Genomic DNA, 20934 nt, shown 5'->3' on the forward strand with positions numbered 1-20934 from the left:
TGTCTTGTTTCTTTATTGATTTTTGTATCTTCAAAGAAAACTGTAATGTTCCTAAATGTCATTTTATCCTATTACTTCTTTTACTGTAAATTGAAATCTGGTTTATCATGATAACATATGCTAACATTAAGGTAGTATCATTTTTGAATGTGAGACTGTTATTACACTTATTGCTAAAGTAAAGAGAATTAGCGTGGTTTAAATTTAAATAATTTTACTATAAAATTTTAGATTATTTCATTTAGTAAGTAAAATAATTGCTCTATGCATTGGTTTTCATGTTAAATTACAATAAGTGCATGTTTAAAGTCTTTTACATATAACACTACCATTTTCTAGTTCATAACTAATTTGTTTATTTTTAGATATCAACACTATCAAAAATCAAATAAATAGCTTATTATTTGTAAAGAAAGTATGTGACTCAAGAATACAGCGGTTGCAGTCAGGCAAAGTAAGTAAAGTTCTTTTGAGTTAACATGTAGTTATAAATACTTTTTGTTAAAATGTTTAGCAGGGCAGGAGGCTAGGTGAAGGGATTAAGAAGTACAAACTACCAGTTTTACAATAAGTGACAGAGAAGTAATGTACAGCACAGGGAATATAGTCAGTAATACTGAACTAAGTACGTGGGGCAAATGATTATATTACTAGACATAGATCACATCATAAGGTGTATAAATGTCTAGTCACTACATTGAATATTTTTAACTAATATAATATTGTGTGTCAAATATAATATAAAAATAAAATTTTAAATATCTAGCAAATAAAAAAAGCAGGATATTAACCAATGCAGAACTCTACAAAAGAACTTTCAGAAAACTTCTCTTATACAATGTAGTATAAGTATTTGTAAAACCCAGCTAAAGAGATTGAAACACTGCCTGAAAAATGCTAGAGTAATTAAACATTTTATTTTATTTTTTGATTGATTTATTTACCCACTTTTATCACTTTTATTTAGCCACAATTCAAACATTTATTGAATTTTGAGCATGGGGCACCATTGTATATTCATCTAATAGACAAAATCTATCTCTCTCTTTTTTTTTTTTGTATTTTTCTGAAGTTGGAAACGGGGAGGCAGTCAGACAGACTCCCGCATGCGCCTGACCGGGATCCACCCGGCACGCCCGCCAGGGGGTGATGCTCTCTTGCAACCAGAGCCATTCTAGCGCCTGAGGCAGAGGCCATGGAGCCATCCTCAGTGCCAGGGCCAACTTTGCTCCAATGGAGCCTTGGCTGCAGGAGGGAAGAGAGAGACAGAGAGGAAGGAGAAGGGGAGGGGTGGAGAAGCAGATGGGCGCTTCTCCTGTGTGCCCTGGCCAGGAATTGAACCCGGGACTCCTGCATGCCAGGCCAACGCTCTACCACTGAGCCATTCAGCCAGGGTGACAAAATCTCTTAATGGGGCTTACATTTTAGTTACAGAGTCAAAAAAGCCAATAAGTACATTGATATGTTAAAAAAAAGTAAAATATAGGTAAAATATGAAAGAATAAAGCAAAGTAGAAGTATGGAGACTGAAGTGTTTCTCTAGGTTCTGAGATTTGTGACATGTGAGCATAGGGAGGCTTGAATAAATGTGAAAGAGTCCTGTGACTTCTTTTATTTTTTTAAAAATAAGTTTCAGGCAAAGGAAGGACAAAGGCAAAGGTCCGAGATAGGAAGGCGGTGGGTGAGTTCGAGGAGGCCAGTGTGGCTGGTGTGGAATGAGTGAGAGGGGCTGTAGCAGGAACGAGATTGGAGAAGGAACCTTGGAGGTTAGTCATATGTGGTTTTAGCTGCGAGAGTAAGCCTTTTTTTTTTTTTTTTTTAAGATTCTGATTGTGATAGGAATCCATTGGAGATTTTCCTGGGTGTGTGATGTGATCTGATTTGTGAAATAAAATAATTACTTCGGCTCTTTGTGATGAGTAAATTGTGATGGAGTAGTGGGGGCAAGAATAGGAACTAAGAGATCACTTACAAGATCCTGCTTTAGTCCAGTAGGGCTATCTGTAGAGGTTGTGAGAAGAGTTAGAGATTGGATATAGTGCTAACAGGCTTTGCTAATGAATTAAATATGGGATGAGAAACTTAAAAGGACTCAGGGTTGATTTGTAGATTTTTTGTTTTGAGAAACTGCATGAATAGTACTGCTCTTTACTAAAATGGTTAAGGAAGAAGGAGTTTTTGAAGCGTTTTGGATATTTTAGTATGAGATCGCTGTTCAACATTCAAGTAGACATGCTAATGGTAAACTCAAGTTCAAAGGAAAGTTTATCGAGAAACATAACTTAGGCAATCCTCAGGTTTATCAGCTCTTTGTTTAAAGTTAAGAGAGTGGATGAGGTTACCTAAAAGAGTGAGTGTAAGTAAGAAGATACCAAGAACTCAGTCTTGAGGCACTTCAGTTACTAGAGTTAAAGACAAAGTAGGTGATCTACCCAAAGATACAGGGTAAGTGGCTGGTGAGATTGAAGGAAAACCTGAGAGTGTGATATTCTAGAAGCCAAGTGTAGAAAGTGTTTAAAGAAGTGAGAGACCAGGTACGTCAAAGGCTATAAGTAAGTCGAATAAGAGAAAATTTAGGGCCCTGGCTGGTTGGCTCAGTGGTAGAGCGTCGGCCTGGCGTGCAGAAGTCCCGGGTTCGATTCCCGGCCAGGGCACACAGGAGAGGCACCCATCTGCTTCTCCACCCTTCCCCCTCTCCTTCCTCTCTGTCTCTCTCTTCCCCTCCTGCAGACAAGGCTCCATTGGAGCAAGGTTTGCCTGGGCACTGAGGATGGCTCCATGGCCTCTGCCTCAGGTGCTAGCATGGCTCTGGTTGCAACAGAGCGGCGCCCCAGATGGGCAGAGCATCGCCTTCTGGTGGGCGTGCTGGGTGGATCCCGGTTGGGCGCATGCGGAAGTCTGTCTGACTGCCTCCCTGTTTCCAACTTCAGAAAAATACAAAAAAAAAAAAAAAAAAAAAAAAAAAGAGGAAACTTAGAATTGCCTGTTGGGTGTGCCGCAAAGGGGATTGATTACTGGAGATCTGATGAGACCATTTTGGTGGAATAATGGAGAGAAACCCTGATAAGTCAGTCCAGGAGGAAATGGGAAGAGGTGAATTAGAAACAGTAATTATTGTTAGCTGTTTGGAGGAGTTTTACTGTAATGTTGAGCAGAGATTTGGGGCTGTAAGACAGGAAAGCACATTTTTAAATTACCTTTAGTTTTTAGTATAGTCACTATTTGTGCTGTTTTCTATTTTGCATATTTATTCATGACTCTCTGGTCTTGTAATTTTGCTATTTTTCTTAAGGAGTAGAAGACATTTTTTAAAGAGTTTAGTTTGCTAGATTAATTTTAACACATTACTTGTGGCCCACATTTGTCATGTATGTGTGTGTTTGTATATAAGTGTGTCTTTGATTCAGTTAATTGGTTTTATATGAAAATCTTAAACTTAATTAGTGAATAGATGAAATCTTAACCTACATTTACTTTTCCTTATAGGAAATAAATACTGTGAAACTAGCAGCAAACTTTGGGAAACTTTGCACAGTCCCTCTGGACAGCATCCTTGTAGACAATGTTGCACTGCAGTTTTTCATGGGTAGGCAAAGCCGTTTCATGAAAATAACCCTGGAAATTTTTAATAATTGTGAATATTTTTAAAGCTCATTCATTCATTCTTCTTTTCCAAGTGAGAGGAGGGTAGATAGACAGACTCCCATGTGCAACCCAACTAGGATCCACCTGGCAACCCCTGTCTGCAGCTGATGCTCTGCCCATCTGGGACCATGCTTGCAACTGAGCTATTTTTAGCACCTGAGGTGGAGGCTCCATGGAGCCATCCTCAGTGCCTGAGGCCAGTGTGCTTGAGCCAATCAAGAGCCATGGCTGCAGGAGGGGAAGAGAGAGAGAGAGAGAGAAGAAGAAGAAGAAGAAGATGAAGGAGGGATGGAGAAGCAGATGGTTGCTTCTTCTGTGTGCCCTGACTGGGAATTGAACCCAGGACATCCACACACCTGGCTGATACTCTACCACTAAGCCAAACCAGCCAGGCCTATTATTAAATATTTTAAATACTTAATATTAAGCTTGCCATATCTGTCTCCTCTCTTCCCCCATTCTCTGAAATGTTTCTTTTTCACTGGAAAACAGAAGTAGAGATTTATTTTGTTTTTGAAGAAATAAATGCTTGTTATAAGTCGAATGTGTGTTTGCTAAAGTACTTTTAAAATAAACCCTAGGAGAAAGTACTATAAATTATTTGAGGAAGAGTACTTTTCAGGGTACATGGTATATATAACTTGTTTGTATCATTTTTGTGTATGAAAGGGAGGGACTTTGTTTTTATATCTTTTTAATATATATATATTTATTAATTTTATTACTATTACATCAGAATTGCTTTTATTTGGAGGTCATTTTCAGCAAAACTTCCTGATTCTTATTTTTTATGATCAAAAACACAAATGCATGATTTATTAAAAAGTTCAATCCTTATTTTTAATATTTAAGAAATTAAGACATATTATGATTAATAATCTTTATTGAGGAAAAAGAACTGAATGTTGGTGAAATAGTTTATTTCTTGTGAAGCCTTGTGTAGCAGTTTTACCCCCTAGAGATTATGATGCAAAATGAGATTTACTTTTTTAATGTGCTTTTATTTGTGTTTCCTATGTAACTGGTCTTTTTAGCTTAAGTAATTCATGATGTAACTATATTTTTATCTCAAACATTTGTTAAACATTATCAAGTATAGAATTTTAACTATTTGAAACTTTAATCCTTCTTAACTTGTTGTACAGCTGCATGCACCCAGAAATGTGTGACATTAATATCTGTGTTGTTACGGATTTCGTCTGGCAGATTTCATGCAGCAAACTGGAGGCCAGGCCCATCTCTTCTTCTGGATGACAGTGGAGGGGTACCGGGTTACAGCCCAGCAGCAGCTAGAAGTCCTCTTAAGTCGTCAGAAAGATGGGAAACATCAAACCAACCAAACCAAAGGTCTTTTAAGAGCAGCTGCTGTTGGAATTTATGAACAGTATTTATCAGAAAAAGTGAGGATATATTTTGGTTACTGTGTTCTTATCTTCTTTTACAGTATCATTAATAATTTTTATCATACTTATACATTACTTATCTAGGCACATCTACTTCACAAACATTGACTCATTTAACCCAGGCAACAGTGTTACTGTGTTTATCTGCATTTTGTAAGTGAAGAAATTAATGTTTAGAAAATAGAATTAATTTAGCTAAGATCATGAAAATACTAAATGACAAAGTCGAGATTCAAAGTCACACACAATTTAGATTCAGAGACACAATAATTGAAAGTAAAAAGATGGAAAAAGACAAATCATGCAAGCAGTTACCAAAACAGCTGAAATAGCTATATTAGTAATAAATAATAGATTTAAAAAATTTTTATTGATTGATTTTAGAGAGAGAAGAAGGGGAAGAGAGAAAAAAGACAAACATTGATCTGTTCCTATATGTGCCCTGACTGGGGATCGAACTTGAAACTTTTGTGTGTCAAGATGACACACTAAATGAGCTATTTGGCCAGGGCTAGACAATAGATTTTAAGACAAAAATTGTTACTAGAGAACATTTTATAATACTATAATAAAGGGTTAATTGATCACTGTGATAAACCAATTATAAAAAGCCTCCACATAGATGAAAAAAAAAAACCTGACACAATTGAAGAGAGAAGTAGATAATTCAACAATAATAGTTTAAGACTTTAATATCCACTTTCATTAATTAATAGAACAATTAATTTAAAAAATCACCCTGGATATCCAAGAATTAACACTATATACTAATTAGACCTTTCACATCTATAGAATACTTGCCATAACAGTAGCAGAATACACATTATTATCAAGTACACATGGAACATTCTCCAGAATAGACCGCGTGCTGTATAACAACTCTTAATTTAGAAGTACTGAAAATCATGCAAAGCATGTCCTTTTCTTATAGTAGAACTAATTGGAAATCAACAACAGAAAGATTTTGGGAAACCTATACGTATTTGAACAGTAAACAGTACCTATCTAAATATAAGGTCTACCGGAAAGTTCTGTCTGTTTTTGGAATAAAACAAAATACAAATTTTTCTTACCGTCAATAAACTTCATTAAATAATATAATTGCCATTATTATTAATGATTTCTTGCCAGCGTGAGGGTAATTTGTATATCCTATTTTTGAAAAATGTTTTTTTTTATGTGAAAAATTGAACCAGTGCTTGTTTGATATCTTCTTCATTTTTGAATTTTTTGCCTTTCAAAAAATTTTGTAAGGACAAAAACAAGTGATAGTCGGAGGGTGCTAAGTCTGGGGAATATGGTGGATGCGACAGACATGCTTCTGTAGCATTTCTTCCTTGTTGAAATTCGTAAAAATTACAGTGGCATAAATGAACTTTATCAGTAGCCATGGGTACACTATTGCTTCACACATAAAACTAACATGAATCAACTTTGTTTTAGTTAATTTGCTACATCAGTATGTATACATTAAGTGATAAAAATAGAGAGGCACACATGCACCAAATAAACATGTGCTTACATGTCGAAACTTGTGATAGAAACGGACAGAACTTTCTGGTAGACATTATAGTCTCTAGATCAAAAAGAAGTCAGAAGGAAATTAGAAACTATCCTGAATTGAATGTAAATGAAAACACAATGACACAGTGTATGGGGTGCAACTAAAGTTGTGCTTAGAGAGAAAAGTATAGCTTTAAAATACCTAAATAGAAAAAAGAAAGATCTCTAGTCAACAATCTATATTCTCCTTAAAAATCCTTAAAAATCTAGAAAAAGTGAAGCAAAATCATCCCAAGGCAACACAAGGAAGGAAATAATAATGATCAGAATGGAAATCAGTGAAATAGAGAAGAGAAAAACAGTGATAAAAATCAATAAAACCAAAGTTCATTCTTTGAAAAGAACTACAAAAGTAACAATCCTGTAGCTAGATTGGCCAAGAAATAATGAATGACCACCAAAATCATGAATGAAAGAGGAGCCATCACCACGAACCCTATAGAATTTAAAAGGACTAAAAGCAAATATATAAACAGCTTTGACAATACATTAGAGAATGTGAATGAAATAGACAAATTCCTGGAAAAATGCAAATTGCCAAACTGACTCAAGAAATAGAATGTATATTTAATGAATAAAGAATTTTAATTAGTAATTCTAAATCATCTCACAAAGAAAAGCTGAGGCCTACATGGTTTCACTGGTGAATTCTATCAGACATTTCAAGAAGAAATATCAGTATTTCACAAACTCTTCTACAATATAAAGGAAAAAAGAAACACTTTTCATCTCATTTTATGAGGCCTGTGTCAATCTGATACCAAAGCCAGACAAAGACATCATTTTAGAAAACTGAAGACTAATGCCATGAATATGGACACAAAAATGCCCAAGATTCAATATTACTCGTACTCCAGTTCTTTTTTTCCTAATCCACAGAAATTCCTTTTTTTTTTTTTTTTTGTATTTTTCTGAAGTGAGAAGTGGGGAGGCAGAGAGACAGACTCCAGCATGAGCCAAACTGGGATCCACCCGGCATGGCCACCAGAGGGTGATGCTCTGCCCATCTGGGGCATTGCTCTGTTGCAACCGGAGACATTCTAGTGCCTGTGGTGGAGGCTGTGTAGCCATCCTCAGCCCTCCAGGGCCAACTTTGCTCCAATGGAGCCTTGGCTGCGGGAGGGGAAGAGAGAGAGAGGAAGGAGAGGGGGAAGGGTGGAGAAGCAGATGGGTCCTTCTCCTGTGTGCTTTGATCAGGAATCGAACCCGGGACTTCCACATGCCAGGCCAACGCTCTACCGCTGAGCCAACCGTCCAGGGCTCCTATTTTATTTTTTATACTCCAGTACTTTTGATGGCTGTGCTATAATACCTATTAATTTATATAACTAGCACAAATATTTCTTCTGTATTACTTTTTTTTTTTAGATTTTTATTTATTCATTTTAGAGAGAGGAGACACAGAGAGAGAGACAGAGAGACAGAGAGAGAAGGGAGGGAGGAGCAGAAAGCATCAACTCCCATACCCATATGTGCCTTGACCAGGGAAGCTCGGGGTTTCGAACCGGTGGCCTCAGTGTTCCAGGTCGATGCTTTTACCCACTGTGCCACCGCAGGTCAGGCTCTGTATTACTTTTTTTGAGTGGGACTATCTGGTAAGTTGTGACTCATAATAGCTCTCTGAAAGTGTTGGTCACCCTATAGCAAAGAGCCTAATCCAATTCTCTACCTGAGTGTATAGGGAAAATTAAACTAAATAAATATAGAATGCTATTTTCAAATTTGTCCCTTATTATTTCCCAGAAACTCAGTTTAGTGAGCTTAGAGGGCAAATGAAAGAGCAAAACCAACTAACACCATGTTCTTCAGTCTTTGTTACCTACACAGGGTTGTGTGTTTCAGGGAAAACACACACACGCCCACCCCACATCCTCCTATACACAACAGATAAGCACTCTTCCCCTCTGCCCCCAAAAGAAACAACCACCACACAACCTATTTGGGTTTACTAACAAGAATATCGAGTTAACAGAGGAGCATTAGCAGTTCTGTAGCCCTTTTCCTACATATTTATATCCTGCTATTTACTTACTTTTTCTTCTTTTCTCCTCCTGATAGATAATGACTGTGTTCCTTAGATACTGTATTGGAGAGCATGGAGAAATTATTTATACAATGCATTCTTCCGGTGTTTCCCTAAGACTTACCATCCTTATCATTTACTCTCCAGAGCCTTCAGAACTAAAAATTGAAAGTTGACATCCCAAAGATGACCATATTTCTAGCTCTTCAGAATTTTTTTCTTTCCGTAAAGGAATTTTTCACATTGAACATTAGATTTTGGAAGTTGTTGGAGCAGATTAACTTTTCAGACACTTTTTTCCTCAGCAGAGTGGAACTTTGCTGCAGTGTTATAAAACCAAATTTAGAATAAGGGTCGCTCTTTTAAAGAGCATTCAAAAGGATTGTTTGTAATGTTAAATGAGAAGTAACAAATGACTTATTATTTTGGCAGTTATTTATATTAAATACCCATCCAGAATTATTGAATTAAAAACCAGCTCCTAATGATAGTATTTCCTATGAGACATTGTGCTTGTATGGCTTGTATCTGTCTCTTTCAGTTGTTACAATTTCATTATGTAGTAGTATCTCCATTTTGCAGACTCAGTCAGTGTTTGTCTACTAGGCTTCTGTACGACACACTGAAGAGGAGGTTCTCTCTTATTTCAGCCTTCTTAAATATCAAGTTGTCATTTACAAACCAAGCGTTTTCTGCCATTTCTTGCAGTAATGTGATTCCATTATTTAATTCTCCTACTATCAATGCTTAACTTGTATTGAGAAATTCCAAAGATAATTACTATTATTTTTCTGTTTATTAGGCATCTCCAAGAGTTACTGTTGATGATTATTTGGTAGCAAAATTAGCAGATACTTTGAATCATGAAGATCCAACTCCTGAAATCTTTGATGACATTCAAAGAAAGGTATTATATACAACATTTATTATTATCTCTTTCTTGAAAAAATGTATATTTCCATATGCATGGTATTTGTTTTTTAAAAGGTTATTGAAAATTATAAAAAACATAACTAAACAGATGAATTATGGTAATAATACTTATCAATTACAAAAAAAGTAGGCTGTTTTATTTATTTATTTATTTATTTATTTAACAAATGAGGAAAATGCTTATTGTAGGCTATTTTATTTGAATCTAACTACAGACCCAGATACACAGTCTTAGAATTTAATAAATTGATGATGTATATAAATATCGTCACTCACTTTTATTTTAATGTGCCTTGAGCCTTTAGGTGGCCGTCGTTTTTATAGAGCACTGCTTCCTAGGACGTTTTGTAAAACCTGCTGTCATGTGACGTGTTGGGTGGGACCCTTTTCAGTGCAGTCAGGTGCAGGCGGGTGGAAGGAAACGCTAGCTCTGACTGGTCTTATTGCTGGCACCTTGTACATAGGGAGCCTTTGATTCATTGTAGTAAAACCGCAGTCTAGCTTTGGTAACACCTTCTTAGTGAAAATCAGTACATTACCTGTATTAATGATTAAACATTGTTGTTTATTCAATAGGTGTATGAATTGATGCTACGAGATGAAAGATTTTATCCTTCCTTTAGACAGAATGCACTTTATGTGCGCATGTTAGCTGAGCTGGATATGTTGAAAGATCCTAGTTTCAGAGGCTCAGATGATGGTGATGGAGGTAGGTGGCACATATTGTGTGTGTGTGTGTGTGTTTCTATATATTCTGCTTACCAAATAAAAGACCTTTCAGAAAAGATAAAACAAATGTTCTTCAAGTCCAAATACAAATTGTATTTACTATATTTACAAAATCTATAAATGAATGACAAAGCTTAGTCACCATAGTAAATTTAAATGTTTAAAATTTCATAACAGGTTAGAATGTATACCTCCTATTAGCTTTGAATTCTTAAAGAAGAATGCTTTTTGAGTTTTGTCATGCAAATATTTTTGTGGGTAATAATATTCGTGACTAGCTATAGGATTGAGATTAAATGGAAATAGCAAGTGTACCATAAACGGTAAAGTGTACTTCTAACAGTGTACCATTAACTATAAAGCTTTATAAAACAGAAAAGTAAAGTGTTTTTCTCTTTTATTTTACCATATTTCAAATCCTGTATCGTATGAGCTGGAAGAAGCTACAGCGATCATTTATTCCAGCCTTTAGTTTTTTCAGAGGTTGCTATCAGTTCATATAATGAGAAAAGCAGATTGTAAGATAGAATATTTACATTTTACTTCTGTCCTCCTAGTTATTACCTGTGTGATGTTAGCCAAACAATTTCTTTAAACCTCTTTTTTCTCAGCTGTGAATCTGGGTTATTGGTCTTCTCATAATAAATATCTTATGAGTCATTGTCAGATTTAAATGTAATTATATATATGAAAAATGATTTATTTGTGGTGGCACAGTAGATAAAGCGTCGACCTGGAAATGCTGAGGTCGCTGGTTCAAAACCCTGGGCTTGCCTGGTCAAGGCACATATGGGAGTTGATGCTTCCAGCTCCTCCCCACCTTCTCTGTCTCTCTCTCCTCTCTCTCTCCCTATCTGTCTCTCTCTCTCCCTTTCTCTCTCCTCTCTAAAATGAATAAATAAAAAATAAATAAAAAAAGAATGTATTAAAAAAAAAGAAAAATGATTTATTAACTAAAACACAAATAAAAGCTTTTATTGGTAGTAAATAATCAGTTTTTTAAGAATAATGGGCCTGACCAAGTCGTGACACAGTAGATAGAACATCTGACTGGAACGCAGAGAACCCAGGTTCAAAACCCCAAGGTCACTGGCTTGAGTGGGCTTGAGGATGGGCTCACCAGCTTGAGGGCAGGGTCACTGGCTTGAGCATCGGGTTATAGACATGACCCCATGGTCTCTGGCTTGACCCCAGGTTGCTGGCTTGAGCCCAAGGTCACTGATTTGAGCAAAGGGTCATTCGCTCTGCTGCAACCCCCAACCCCGGTCAAGGCACATGTAAGAAAGCAATCAATGAACAACTAATGAAACTAAGGAGCTGCAATGAAGAATTGATGTTTCTCATCTCTCTCCCTTCCTGTCTGTCTCTATCTGTCCCTCTCTCTCTGTTACAAAAAAGGAATAGTCAGTAAAGAATAGTGGGAGGCCTTGGCCAGGTGGCTTAATGTCCTGACACAAAGGTCCCAGATTTGATCCCCAGTCAGGGTACTTATTAGGAGCAATCAGTTGAGCCCTGGCCAGTTAGCTCAGCAATAGAGCATCTGCCCAGCATGCGGAAGTCCCAGGTTCGATTCTAGGTCAGGGCACACAGGAGAAGCGACCATCTGTTTTTCCAACCCTCTCCTTCCCTGTTTCTCTCTCTCCTCCCCTTCCACAGCTATGGCTCAAATGGTTTGAGCGCTTTGGTCCCGGGCACTGAGGATGGCTCCTTCAAACTTCTGTCTTTCCCTTTCCCTCTGCCCTTCCTCTCCCTCCCTCAGTCAGTGAGGAAAAAAATAGACAGGCAGCCCTTATAAGAGCACAATGTTCCTGATTCTTAGGCCCAGTGACGATTTTACTTGTGATCCTGTTCAGAAACACTTACTAAATTCTGATTAAATATCTAGGGCTTGATAAACCTTCTGGTGTGTTCTGCTAAACAAATAGGCAAGATTTGACTAAGTAATAGTTTGAGAGTGCTTTAATTATAATCATTTACTTATGAATAGATTTATGAAAGGGACTGCTTGGGTGGGAGAAAAAACCGATCTTTTGGGTGTTGAGCAGTGCTTCTAGCGGTCCCTCGGCTCTGGAAGTGTCCTAGCCTCCTCCTCCTCTGTCCACTCCCACCCCCAGGCTTTATCGGTGAGATTTTCCTTTCCAAGTACTCTAAGAAATATAGTTACAGGTGTTTGCATTTGAATTTTAATAATTTTTGTATTGATTATTCATATAATATCTTGGTTTTTTAAATTAATACTCTATCTTATTTGTAAAATTAGAATAATCTTTTAACTGGATTTGATTTTATAATTAAGGAAGATTTCTTTTAAGGAGTACTTCTATGGGAGCTGAATAATAAAATTTAGTGTATCTTGAGTTTATAGTATAGTACATCCGTATTTAGTGTCTGTACATACAGTTTGGGGCAAAAGTAGGTTTACAGTAGTGAGTACGCGAAAGTTTATTCTTGTATTATTATTATTATTATTATTATTATTATTGTATATTTCTGAAGTGAGAAGCAGGGAGGCAGAGAGACAGACTTCCACATGCGCTCGACCAGGATCCACCCGGCATGCTCACCAGGGGGTGATGCTCAGCCCATCTGGGGTGTTGCTCCATTGCAACTGGAGCCATTCTAGCACCTGAGGCAGATGGGCCATGGAGCCATCCTCAGTGCCTGGGCCAACTTTGCTCCAGTGGAGCCTTGGCTGTAGGAGAGAAGAGAGAGATGGAGAGAAAGAAGATGAGGGAGGGTGGAGAAGCAGATGGGCACTTTTCTTGTGTGCCCTGGCCAGGAATCGAACCCGGGACTTCCAAATGCCAGGCAGATGCTCTACCACTGAGCCAACCAGCCAGGGCCTGTATTATTATTTATTAATTACTGTATTAATTTTCATGTGAACAACTGTAAACCTACTTTAGCTCCACCCTGTATACTGTATATATTTTCACTGAAATTCCTGACTAGGAAAAGCATGGAGCATAAGAGAACAGGTGTTTGGTAGTAGTGTATGACAATATTCTTACTGTTCTGTTATGTCTTGGCTTGGCTGACTGTCATTTTTGGTATTTGAACCTTAAATTAAGCAACTGTTTCAGAAGCTTTTTACAATGTACTAAGTTGAATTTCCCTTTCCACAGAATCTTTTAATGGATCTCCTACAGGAAGCATAAATTTGGTAAGTACTTTTATGGGTACTTTAATTATTAAAGTGGCTTGACGATACAAAAGGCTGAGCCTTAACATGTGAAAACGAGTGATATATTAGGAACCCCCAAGTCATTCCTTAATGTTATAAGAAATTATGCCTTTAATGAAGTGTTAAGCCTGTCCTGTGGTGGTGCAGTGGATAAAGTGTCGACCTGGAATACTGAGGTCGTCAGTTCAAAACCCTGGGCTTGCCTGGTCAAAGCACATAGGACAAGCAATCAAAAGTGAAGCAACTATGAGTTGATAACTTCTCGCTCCATTCTCCTTTCTCTGTAAAATCAATACATTATAAAATTTTTTAAAGAAATGTTAAGTCCACTTGTAAGGTATCTGTGAATTAGGGTTTAAAAATAAAACTTATTTTCATTTTAATTTAATTTTTTTTGTCTTTTTCTGAAGCTGGAAACGGGGAGAGACAGTCAGACAGACTCCCGCATGCGCCCGACTGGTATCCACCCAGCACGTTCTGCCCACCAGGGGGTGATGCTCTGCCCCTCCAGGGGGTCGCTCTGCCGCGACCAGAGCCACTAGCGCCTGGGGCAGAGGCCAAGGAGCCATCCCCAGCACCTGGGCCATCTCTGCTCCAATGGAGCCTTGGCTGCGGGAGGGGAAGAGAGAGACAGAGAGGAGAGAGGAAGAGGAGGGGGTGGGGGTGGAGAAGCAAATGGGCTCTTCTCCTATGTGCCATGGCCGGGAATCGAACCCAGGTCCCCCGCACGCCAGGCCGACGCTCTACCCCTGAGCCAACCGGCCAGGGCCTTATTTTCATTTTAAAAATGAGCTTAGGTCACCATTACGTAATTCACATGCATTTGATTTAAAAATTGATTCCATTTATTTATTTATGTGTATATATATTACATATATATAATTTATATATATATTCATTCATTCATTCATTCACTCATTCATTCTTTTTTTTTCTTTTTCTTTTTTTTTTTTTTTTTTTCATTTTTCTGAAGCTGGAAACAGGGAGAGACAGTCAGACAGACTCCCGCATGCGCTCGACCGGGATCCACCCGGCACGCCCACCATGGGGCGAAGCTCTGCCCACCAGGGGGCGATGCTCTGCCCATCCTGGGCCTTGCCATGTTGCGACCAGAGCCACTCTAGCGCCTGAGGCAGAGGCCACAGAGCCATCCCCAGCGCCCGAGCCATCTTTGCTCCAATGGAGCCTTGGCTGCGGGAGGGGAAGAGAGAGACAGAGAGGAAGGGGGGAGGGGTGGAGAAGCAAATGGGTGCTTCTCCTGTGTGCCCTGGCCGGGAATCAAACCCGGGTCCTCCACACGCTAGGCCGACGCTCTACCGCTGAGCCAACCGGCCAGGGCCCCACTCATTCATTCTTAAGTGAGAAGTGGGGAGACAGAGACAGACTTCTGCATGTGCCCTGACCTGGATCCACCTGGCAAGCCCCCTACTGGGTAATGCTCTGCTCATCTGGGGCCGTTGCGCCATTGCTTTTCAACCAAGCTATTTTAGCACCTGAGGCAAGGCCATGGAGCCATTCTCAGTGCCTAGGCCAACTTGCTGCAACCGAGCCATGGCTGTGGGAGGGGAAGAGAGAGATAGAAGGGAGAAGGGGAGGGGTAGAGAAGCAGATGTTCGCTTCTCCTGTCTGCCCTGACCAGGAATTGAACCCAGACTTCCATATACTGGGTTGATGCACTACCACTGAACCAACTGGCCAGGGCCTATTTCATTATTATTTTTTTTTTTAATTTTTTTTTTTTTAAAGATTTTATTTATTCATTATAGAGAGGGGAGAGAGAGAGAGAGAAGGGGGGAGGAGCAGGAAGCATCAACTCCCATATGTGCCTTGATCAGGCAAGCCCAGGGTTTTGAACCAGCAACCTCAGCGTTTCCAGGTTGTCGCTTTATCCACTGCGCCACCACAGGTCAGGCCTATTTCATTATTTTTAATGTTAATATTTTTAAATGATTGACTAGTTCTATGATGGGCAGTAAATTTGTGACATATTTTTATATTTACAAAAGATATATTAAACTAAGATAGCTAAAAACTTCTAAATGTTTCTTAAAGTCTACACTGTAACAAATTTGGTGATTGTAATATTTTTTTATGTGTAGCGAGTTTTATATTGAATTAAGTAGTTAATCTGATTATAAGGCTTAAGACTGCCATGTTTTTAGCATATAAGCTGTCATTAATGTTTTATGAATACAAGGTGAAGTATGGAATAATGAACATTTCAGTTTTTTTATAGCATATCCATTCCTGCCGTTGAATAACTTATTTCAGAAAATGCTGGTAGGAAGAATTATTAGTATTCTATAAATGTTTCAGTCCAGAGTTTGCAGGGTGTCAGGGGAGATTGTTTGCTTTGTTTTTCCTTCTACCAACATTACTTTCTTTCTGACGTCTTGTAATAGCTAAGTGGTTTAGAGTTCCCCTATCCTATGTTGTCTTCCACACTTATACCTAAAATAACCTTATTAAGTAAATGTTCTAGTACTGTACAAAGTATAATCTTTAACAAAATACTGCAGAAAAGCAGCCATAATGTTAGGTTAGATATGTTGTAGCATTTAAAATGTTTTCCTAAATCATGCCGTATCATTAGGATTTACTTGTAACAAAAAGGAATAGCTCCTAGAGCATGAAGAAAATGTTAGCAATGTTTCCATTTTATAGAAAAAGTTTCCAATACGGAAAAACCTTTGGTTGATTTGAAATTTTCTAGTATTTACATTTGTAGTGCTTATGTAAGTGTTTAAACACTAGCAAAAAAATTTTTTTTCTTTATTCCATACCTGAAATAAATGCTTTTCAAATAAGAGAGGCCTCTTTCGTCAATAAGTAAGCCAGATCAGTCTCTGGTATGACAAAGTTACTCTTGAGATCAGTGACTTGCAATATTTTGTTATTTAGGTAAATCAATCAGATTCAAGCTTTTAAGTAGCTGGAGATTTTGGGATTCTTTTTTAAACACATCAACAAAGTTTAGTGGGTAGCTGCATTTAAAAAATAATTTAAGATTACCAACTGGATTATGATACTTTATTCCAACATTCTAAGCAAATAGAATATTGAATGTGCAGTGTTTTACTCGTTTTGCTGTTGAGATTGTCAGGTAAATTCTGAGCAGCTATAGCAGTGCCTTGTAGTCATGCTTGCTGAGTTCATTTTCATAGCAAATTTTAATTTTCGATTTTTGTCTTAGCATAATGTAAAAAAGAGCTTTTCTTTTTTTGCAAGTTTAAAAACTCCTAACCCAAGGATTACTTTACAAACTCTCTTTTACTTCAGGACAGCGTTAATGTGCTTGTTTTAAGATCAGTTTTCTTTTACTAAATAGTCAGCATGTAGTTCTGTAGTCAGTGTTTTTCCACCAGTTGCAACTTTATATAGTCTACTTGATACGACCTGTGCCTTGTAACTGTGATTTATGTTCCAGACACATTTTAGCATATTTTCTCCTCCTAGTTAATGAAAATATTTGTTGTTTATTATAAGTGTGCTAAAAAGACATTTATATGCAAAATTTTCTAAGAACTTTTGGGTTGCATAGTGTAAGATGCTGTCATATTTAAAATACTAAGCAGCCGTTCACTTTTTCAATGCACCTACAAGGGAGGGTTACTGCTGCTGCTTCTACTAATAATAATGCCTTTTTGAAAACGTTGTTTTATGTTCCCTGCAGTGGCTTGTAATTGGAAGATCAGAGTAGATAATCTAAATTTTATAGAATACTCTATTTTTTTTCTCAATTTTCTATAATTCATATAAAAATAATATTAGAGCAAAGGTTGTTCTATTTCACAATGTTTCATTATATGCCATATGAACATTTAAAAATAAAACCTTTGTTTCTTTTCAGAGTATTTTTATTCACATTATCTATCCTAACAGAGTTGTAGAGCAGGCATTATTCCATTGGGAAAACAGAGATAGAAGAAAGACTATTTGATATTGGCTAAAGTCTCTTACGGTGTCAGTGGTGAGCCTGGGCTAAACTTAATATCACTGGTAGTATCACATTAGGACTTCCACGTTCATTCAGACCACATGGCTTTTAAAGTGTAGAACACATCTGAGTCACATTTGTGTGCCGGAGGTCCCCAGCACCACTCCTAAGAGGAGTCACGTGCCTCCGGACAGTCACGCTCATGGCCAGGATTTCCTACCGTGAAGGGGTGTAGAGCAGTCAGCACAGGAGAGAGGTGCATGGGATAGAGCCCAGAGGAAACCAGGCACAAGTGAACAAGAACCCCTCCCGCGGAAGTCTCTAGGACAAACTTAGTAACCCCAGCAGTGATGTGACAACCCCGGGACCGTTACCCCAGGAAGCTCAGCGAAACCAGTGCCAGGGTGTATTGGAGGCAGGTCAGGTCACATGTGCACCCTCCGTTTGGTGTGTGCCAAGATCCCAGACCCCAGAAGGAGAGCCGGTGTCAGGATAAACCACGCGATCATACGGACAGTTTAGTTTGTGCGCCACCTAGCAGTTAGGGAATGCTGGGAACCTCCCCTAAACCTAGATGCCCAGCTGCTGTCCGAGGTCCAGCATGCCTGGAGTCTTCAGCAGTTTCCCCCGTGCTGCACTGACTGCTCCTGTGCAGCCTGTCCGCATTCTGTGACTGTGGTCTTTTCTCTGTACGTGTAGTCTATGTGGCAGAGTGTTTTCATCTGGACCCGAAGGCTGGAGTTAAGAAAATGTTCATTATGGGTCAATCTAATAATTTTTATCTATGAGATTAATTTTAAAAATTAATTATTTAAAATCCATGTTAGGCTATGGATTCACTTCATTTAATAAGTTACAATAGTAAAAAATGTTTTGCGTTAGGTAGCCTTTTAAATGTTTTACATATATTCTCATTTAACCCTCACATACCCTGTGACATAGGTTCTATTATTATTCTCATTTTATAAATAAGAAATCTGAATCAACTAAAATCATTTCTAAAGTAACAAAAGTGTTAAGTTAAATGATGCAGATCAGCTTTAGTATATTTCAACAATTTAAAATACTGAAACATTAACTTAATATGTTCACTTATTTTTATATACATTTTTTTCTTGCCATGTATGGAGTATAACTGAGAAGTAGTACATTTTAGTATATGAGCAAGCAACAAAGGAAGAAATAATCTGATTTATAAGTTGATTTCTAAATTACTTTGTTTTATATATTTTTTAGGCTTGGCTTTTCTTTCTCCTGTTGGTATAAATAGTGAGGATAATTGTTGAAAAGGGAGAATACAAATATAAAGCTTAGGTGGGGCAAAGATGAATAATGCATATATGATGTGGAATTCTCTAACACTTTTGTCATATAAAGTGAAAATGTCTTGTTTCTTGATTTCTTTCCCCTCCAGTCTTTAGATGACCTTTCAAATGTATCTTCTGATGACTTAATACAACTTCATGCTTACATTTCAGACACTGGTAAGAGACTTTGTGGTATGTTTATTACCTAAAAATTTTTATTATTATTACCCTTACGTTATTTTTTATTTTCCACATTTATTTTTGTAAGCCATTCTTCTGTTCTGTAGTCATAGTTTTAAGTTTTATTTTTTTCAGCATGTTCTTCATTAAATTCTATGATGTTTATTGGGTAGGAAGATATTTCCCTTATCTAAGGTTGTCACTGTTAACATTTTAAAAAGCTCAAATCCTAAGCATTTTATCATTGTTAATAAACTCTGAAACCAATCTTTTTCTCTTTTTGTTTGTGTCTAGCTGATAACTATCTGCATAATTCTTATGAAGTCATTGGGGCAGATTTTAGTTCAGAATTTGTTGTCATGCATGCAGAGTCAGCTAACTGAATAAATGAAGCTTTAGGTAGAGGAGTTTACAGAAATTCAAGACATGCTTGGATTTGGAGAGAAACCTCTTAAGATTTTGTGTCTCAATCAATAAAATAGTGAATGAAAAAAGTCAATATTTATCATTGCCATTAGTTTATTAAATAAAGGTGATAAGTAGTAGTTCATGATGTTTTTTTTTATCTATCCTCTCCCTGGTCCTAGAATATGAGTGTTGTATCAGATTACTTATTAAAATATAAACATACTGAGATATATATATATCTCAGTTCAGTTTAATGCTTACATTTTAGATACTGAGATGAGATTGATAGTATAAGTGCAGTTTAAAGCTAATTTACATCTATTTTTTTAAATTTGTTTTCTTTTGCTTCTCACTGGAGCTGGAATCTCATTTTGTATTCTCTTTTGTGCCAGATTTTTGAAATAAGTTGGTGTACACATTACTCTGCTCTTAAAGGTCATTAGATAAAACCCTTGTCAATAAAATCAAAGGTCTTGTTGCTTTTCTTTCTAGTTTTTGATAGAATTGTCCCACTTTTTCTTTCATTATAATTTTAAATTGTCGAATAAACCTCTACTTTCTTTGTTGATTTGTCTTCCAAATATGAAAGTCTTTGTTAAAGGACAAGTGTTTAGTATTTGTCCTTTTACTTCTTTCTTGAAGTGAAGACCTTAAACTTTTATGTCCAGAGGAAGACATTCATGTCCATATTTCTTATGTGGATCTTCCTGTTCTGTGGGAGTTCTGATTTTCCAGCTGCTCTGTCCATTTATATAACAAGTATTTACTAGCTTCTTCACATGTGCAGAAGCAATATGCTAAACATTTTTAGTAAGCTGTTACTCCTGTCGGACACGTAGTAAAGCAGCAGCACAGTGGGGGGTGAGGAGCGCTGCTTTTGTCAGATTGCTCGTGTTCTCACCCAGCTCTGCCACTTAATACTCGGGTGGGTTTGGGCAGGTTCCTTAGCTTCTATACTTCAATTTCTCCATCTGTAAAATGAGATAATAATAACAATTACCTCATAGGGTTGTTATGGGACTAATTAAGTCATTACATTAGTAATTACACGGTGAGCATTTTATATTAGTGCTTGTTCTATATATATAATTATATATATTTATTCTCACAGTTGGACTCTGAGTCTCTGAGTCTTAGATACCTGTGCCTTTACCATCTTTATTACAGGAGCTCAAACTGATAGTCTAGTGCAGTGCTACTCAAAGAGTGGCCCATGTACTACAGCTTACTGCCTCCTGCATTGAGAAATCTTGCTTTAAAAACTGTATTAGCTAAATTCAGCAATGTACTTAGTGATGAGATTGTTTTATATTCTAGTCCTGCTTTCTTATCTGGTTATGATTAGTAACGATAGTTTGCACAACACCTGCTATGAGTAGCATTGACCTAATGGAAACAAAACCTGTTTCCACTGTAATATTTCACCATCATCTCAGAATCAATATATGTAACCTTATTTGTCAGTGGTAAATCAAAATCAAATTACCTCTGTCTTCTGTGCTTCCTTTTATTATTGTTATTATTATTATTATTATTATGTGAGAGGCAGGGAAGCAGAGAGACAGACTCCTGCACGCGCCCCGACGGGGTTCCACCCAGCAAGCGCTCTACCAGGAGAGATG

At 37.4% G+C, this 20934-nt stretch overlaps 1 protein-coding gene across 5 annotated transcripts in view; it reads left to right on the top strand.

The window, feature by feature from the left end:
• Window positions 1-20934, top strand: part of SNX13 (sorting nexin 13) — a 116282-nt gene that overhangs the window by 67849 nt on the left and 27499 nt on the right. For all 5 annotated transcript variants that reach the window (XM_066354128.1, XM_066354129.1, XM_066354130.1 and 2 more), the window contains 7 exons: window positions 366-454; window positions 3487-3586; window positions 4852-5045; window positions 9437-9541; window positions 10144-10276; window positions 13422-13459; window positions 18832-18901. In XM_066354128.1, coding sequence (XP_066210225.1) covers window positions 366-454; window positions 3487-3586; window positions 4852-5045; window positions 9437-9541; window positions 10144-10276; window positions 13422-13459; window positions 18832-18901 — 729 coding nt within the window. The remainder of the gene's footprint in view (window positions 1-365; window positions 455-3486; window positions 3587-4851; window positions 5046-9436; window positions 9542-10143; window positions 10277-13421; window positions 13460-18831; window positions 18902-20934) is intronic.

This window comes from Saccopteryx leptura, chromosome 12 (assembly GCF_036850995.1).
Source record: "Saccopteryx leptura isolate mSacLep1 chromosome 12, mSacLep1_pri_phased_curated, whole genome shotgun sequence".
Taxonomy (NCBI): Eukaryota; Metazoa; Chordata; class Mammalia; order Chiroptera; family Emballonuridae; genus Saccopteryx; species Saccopteryx leptura.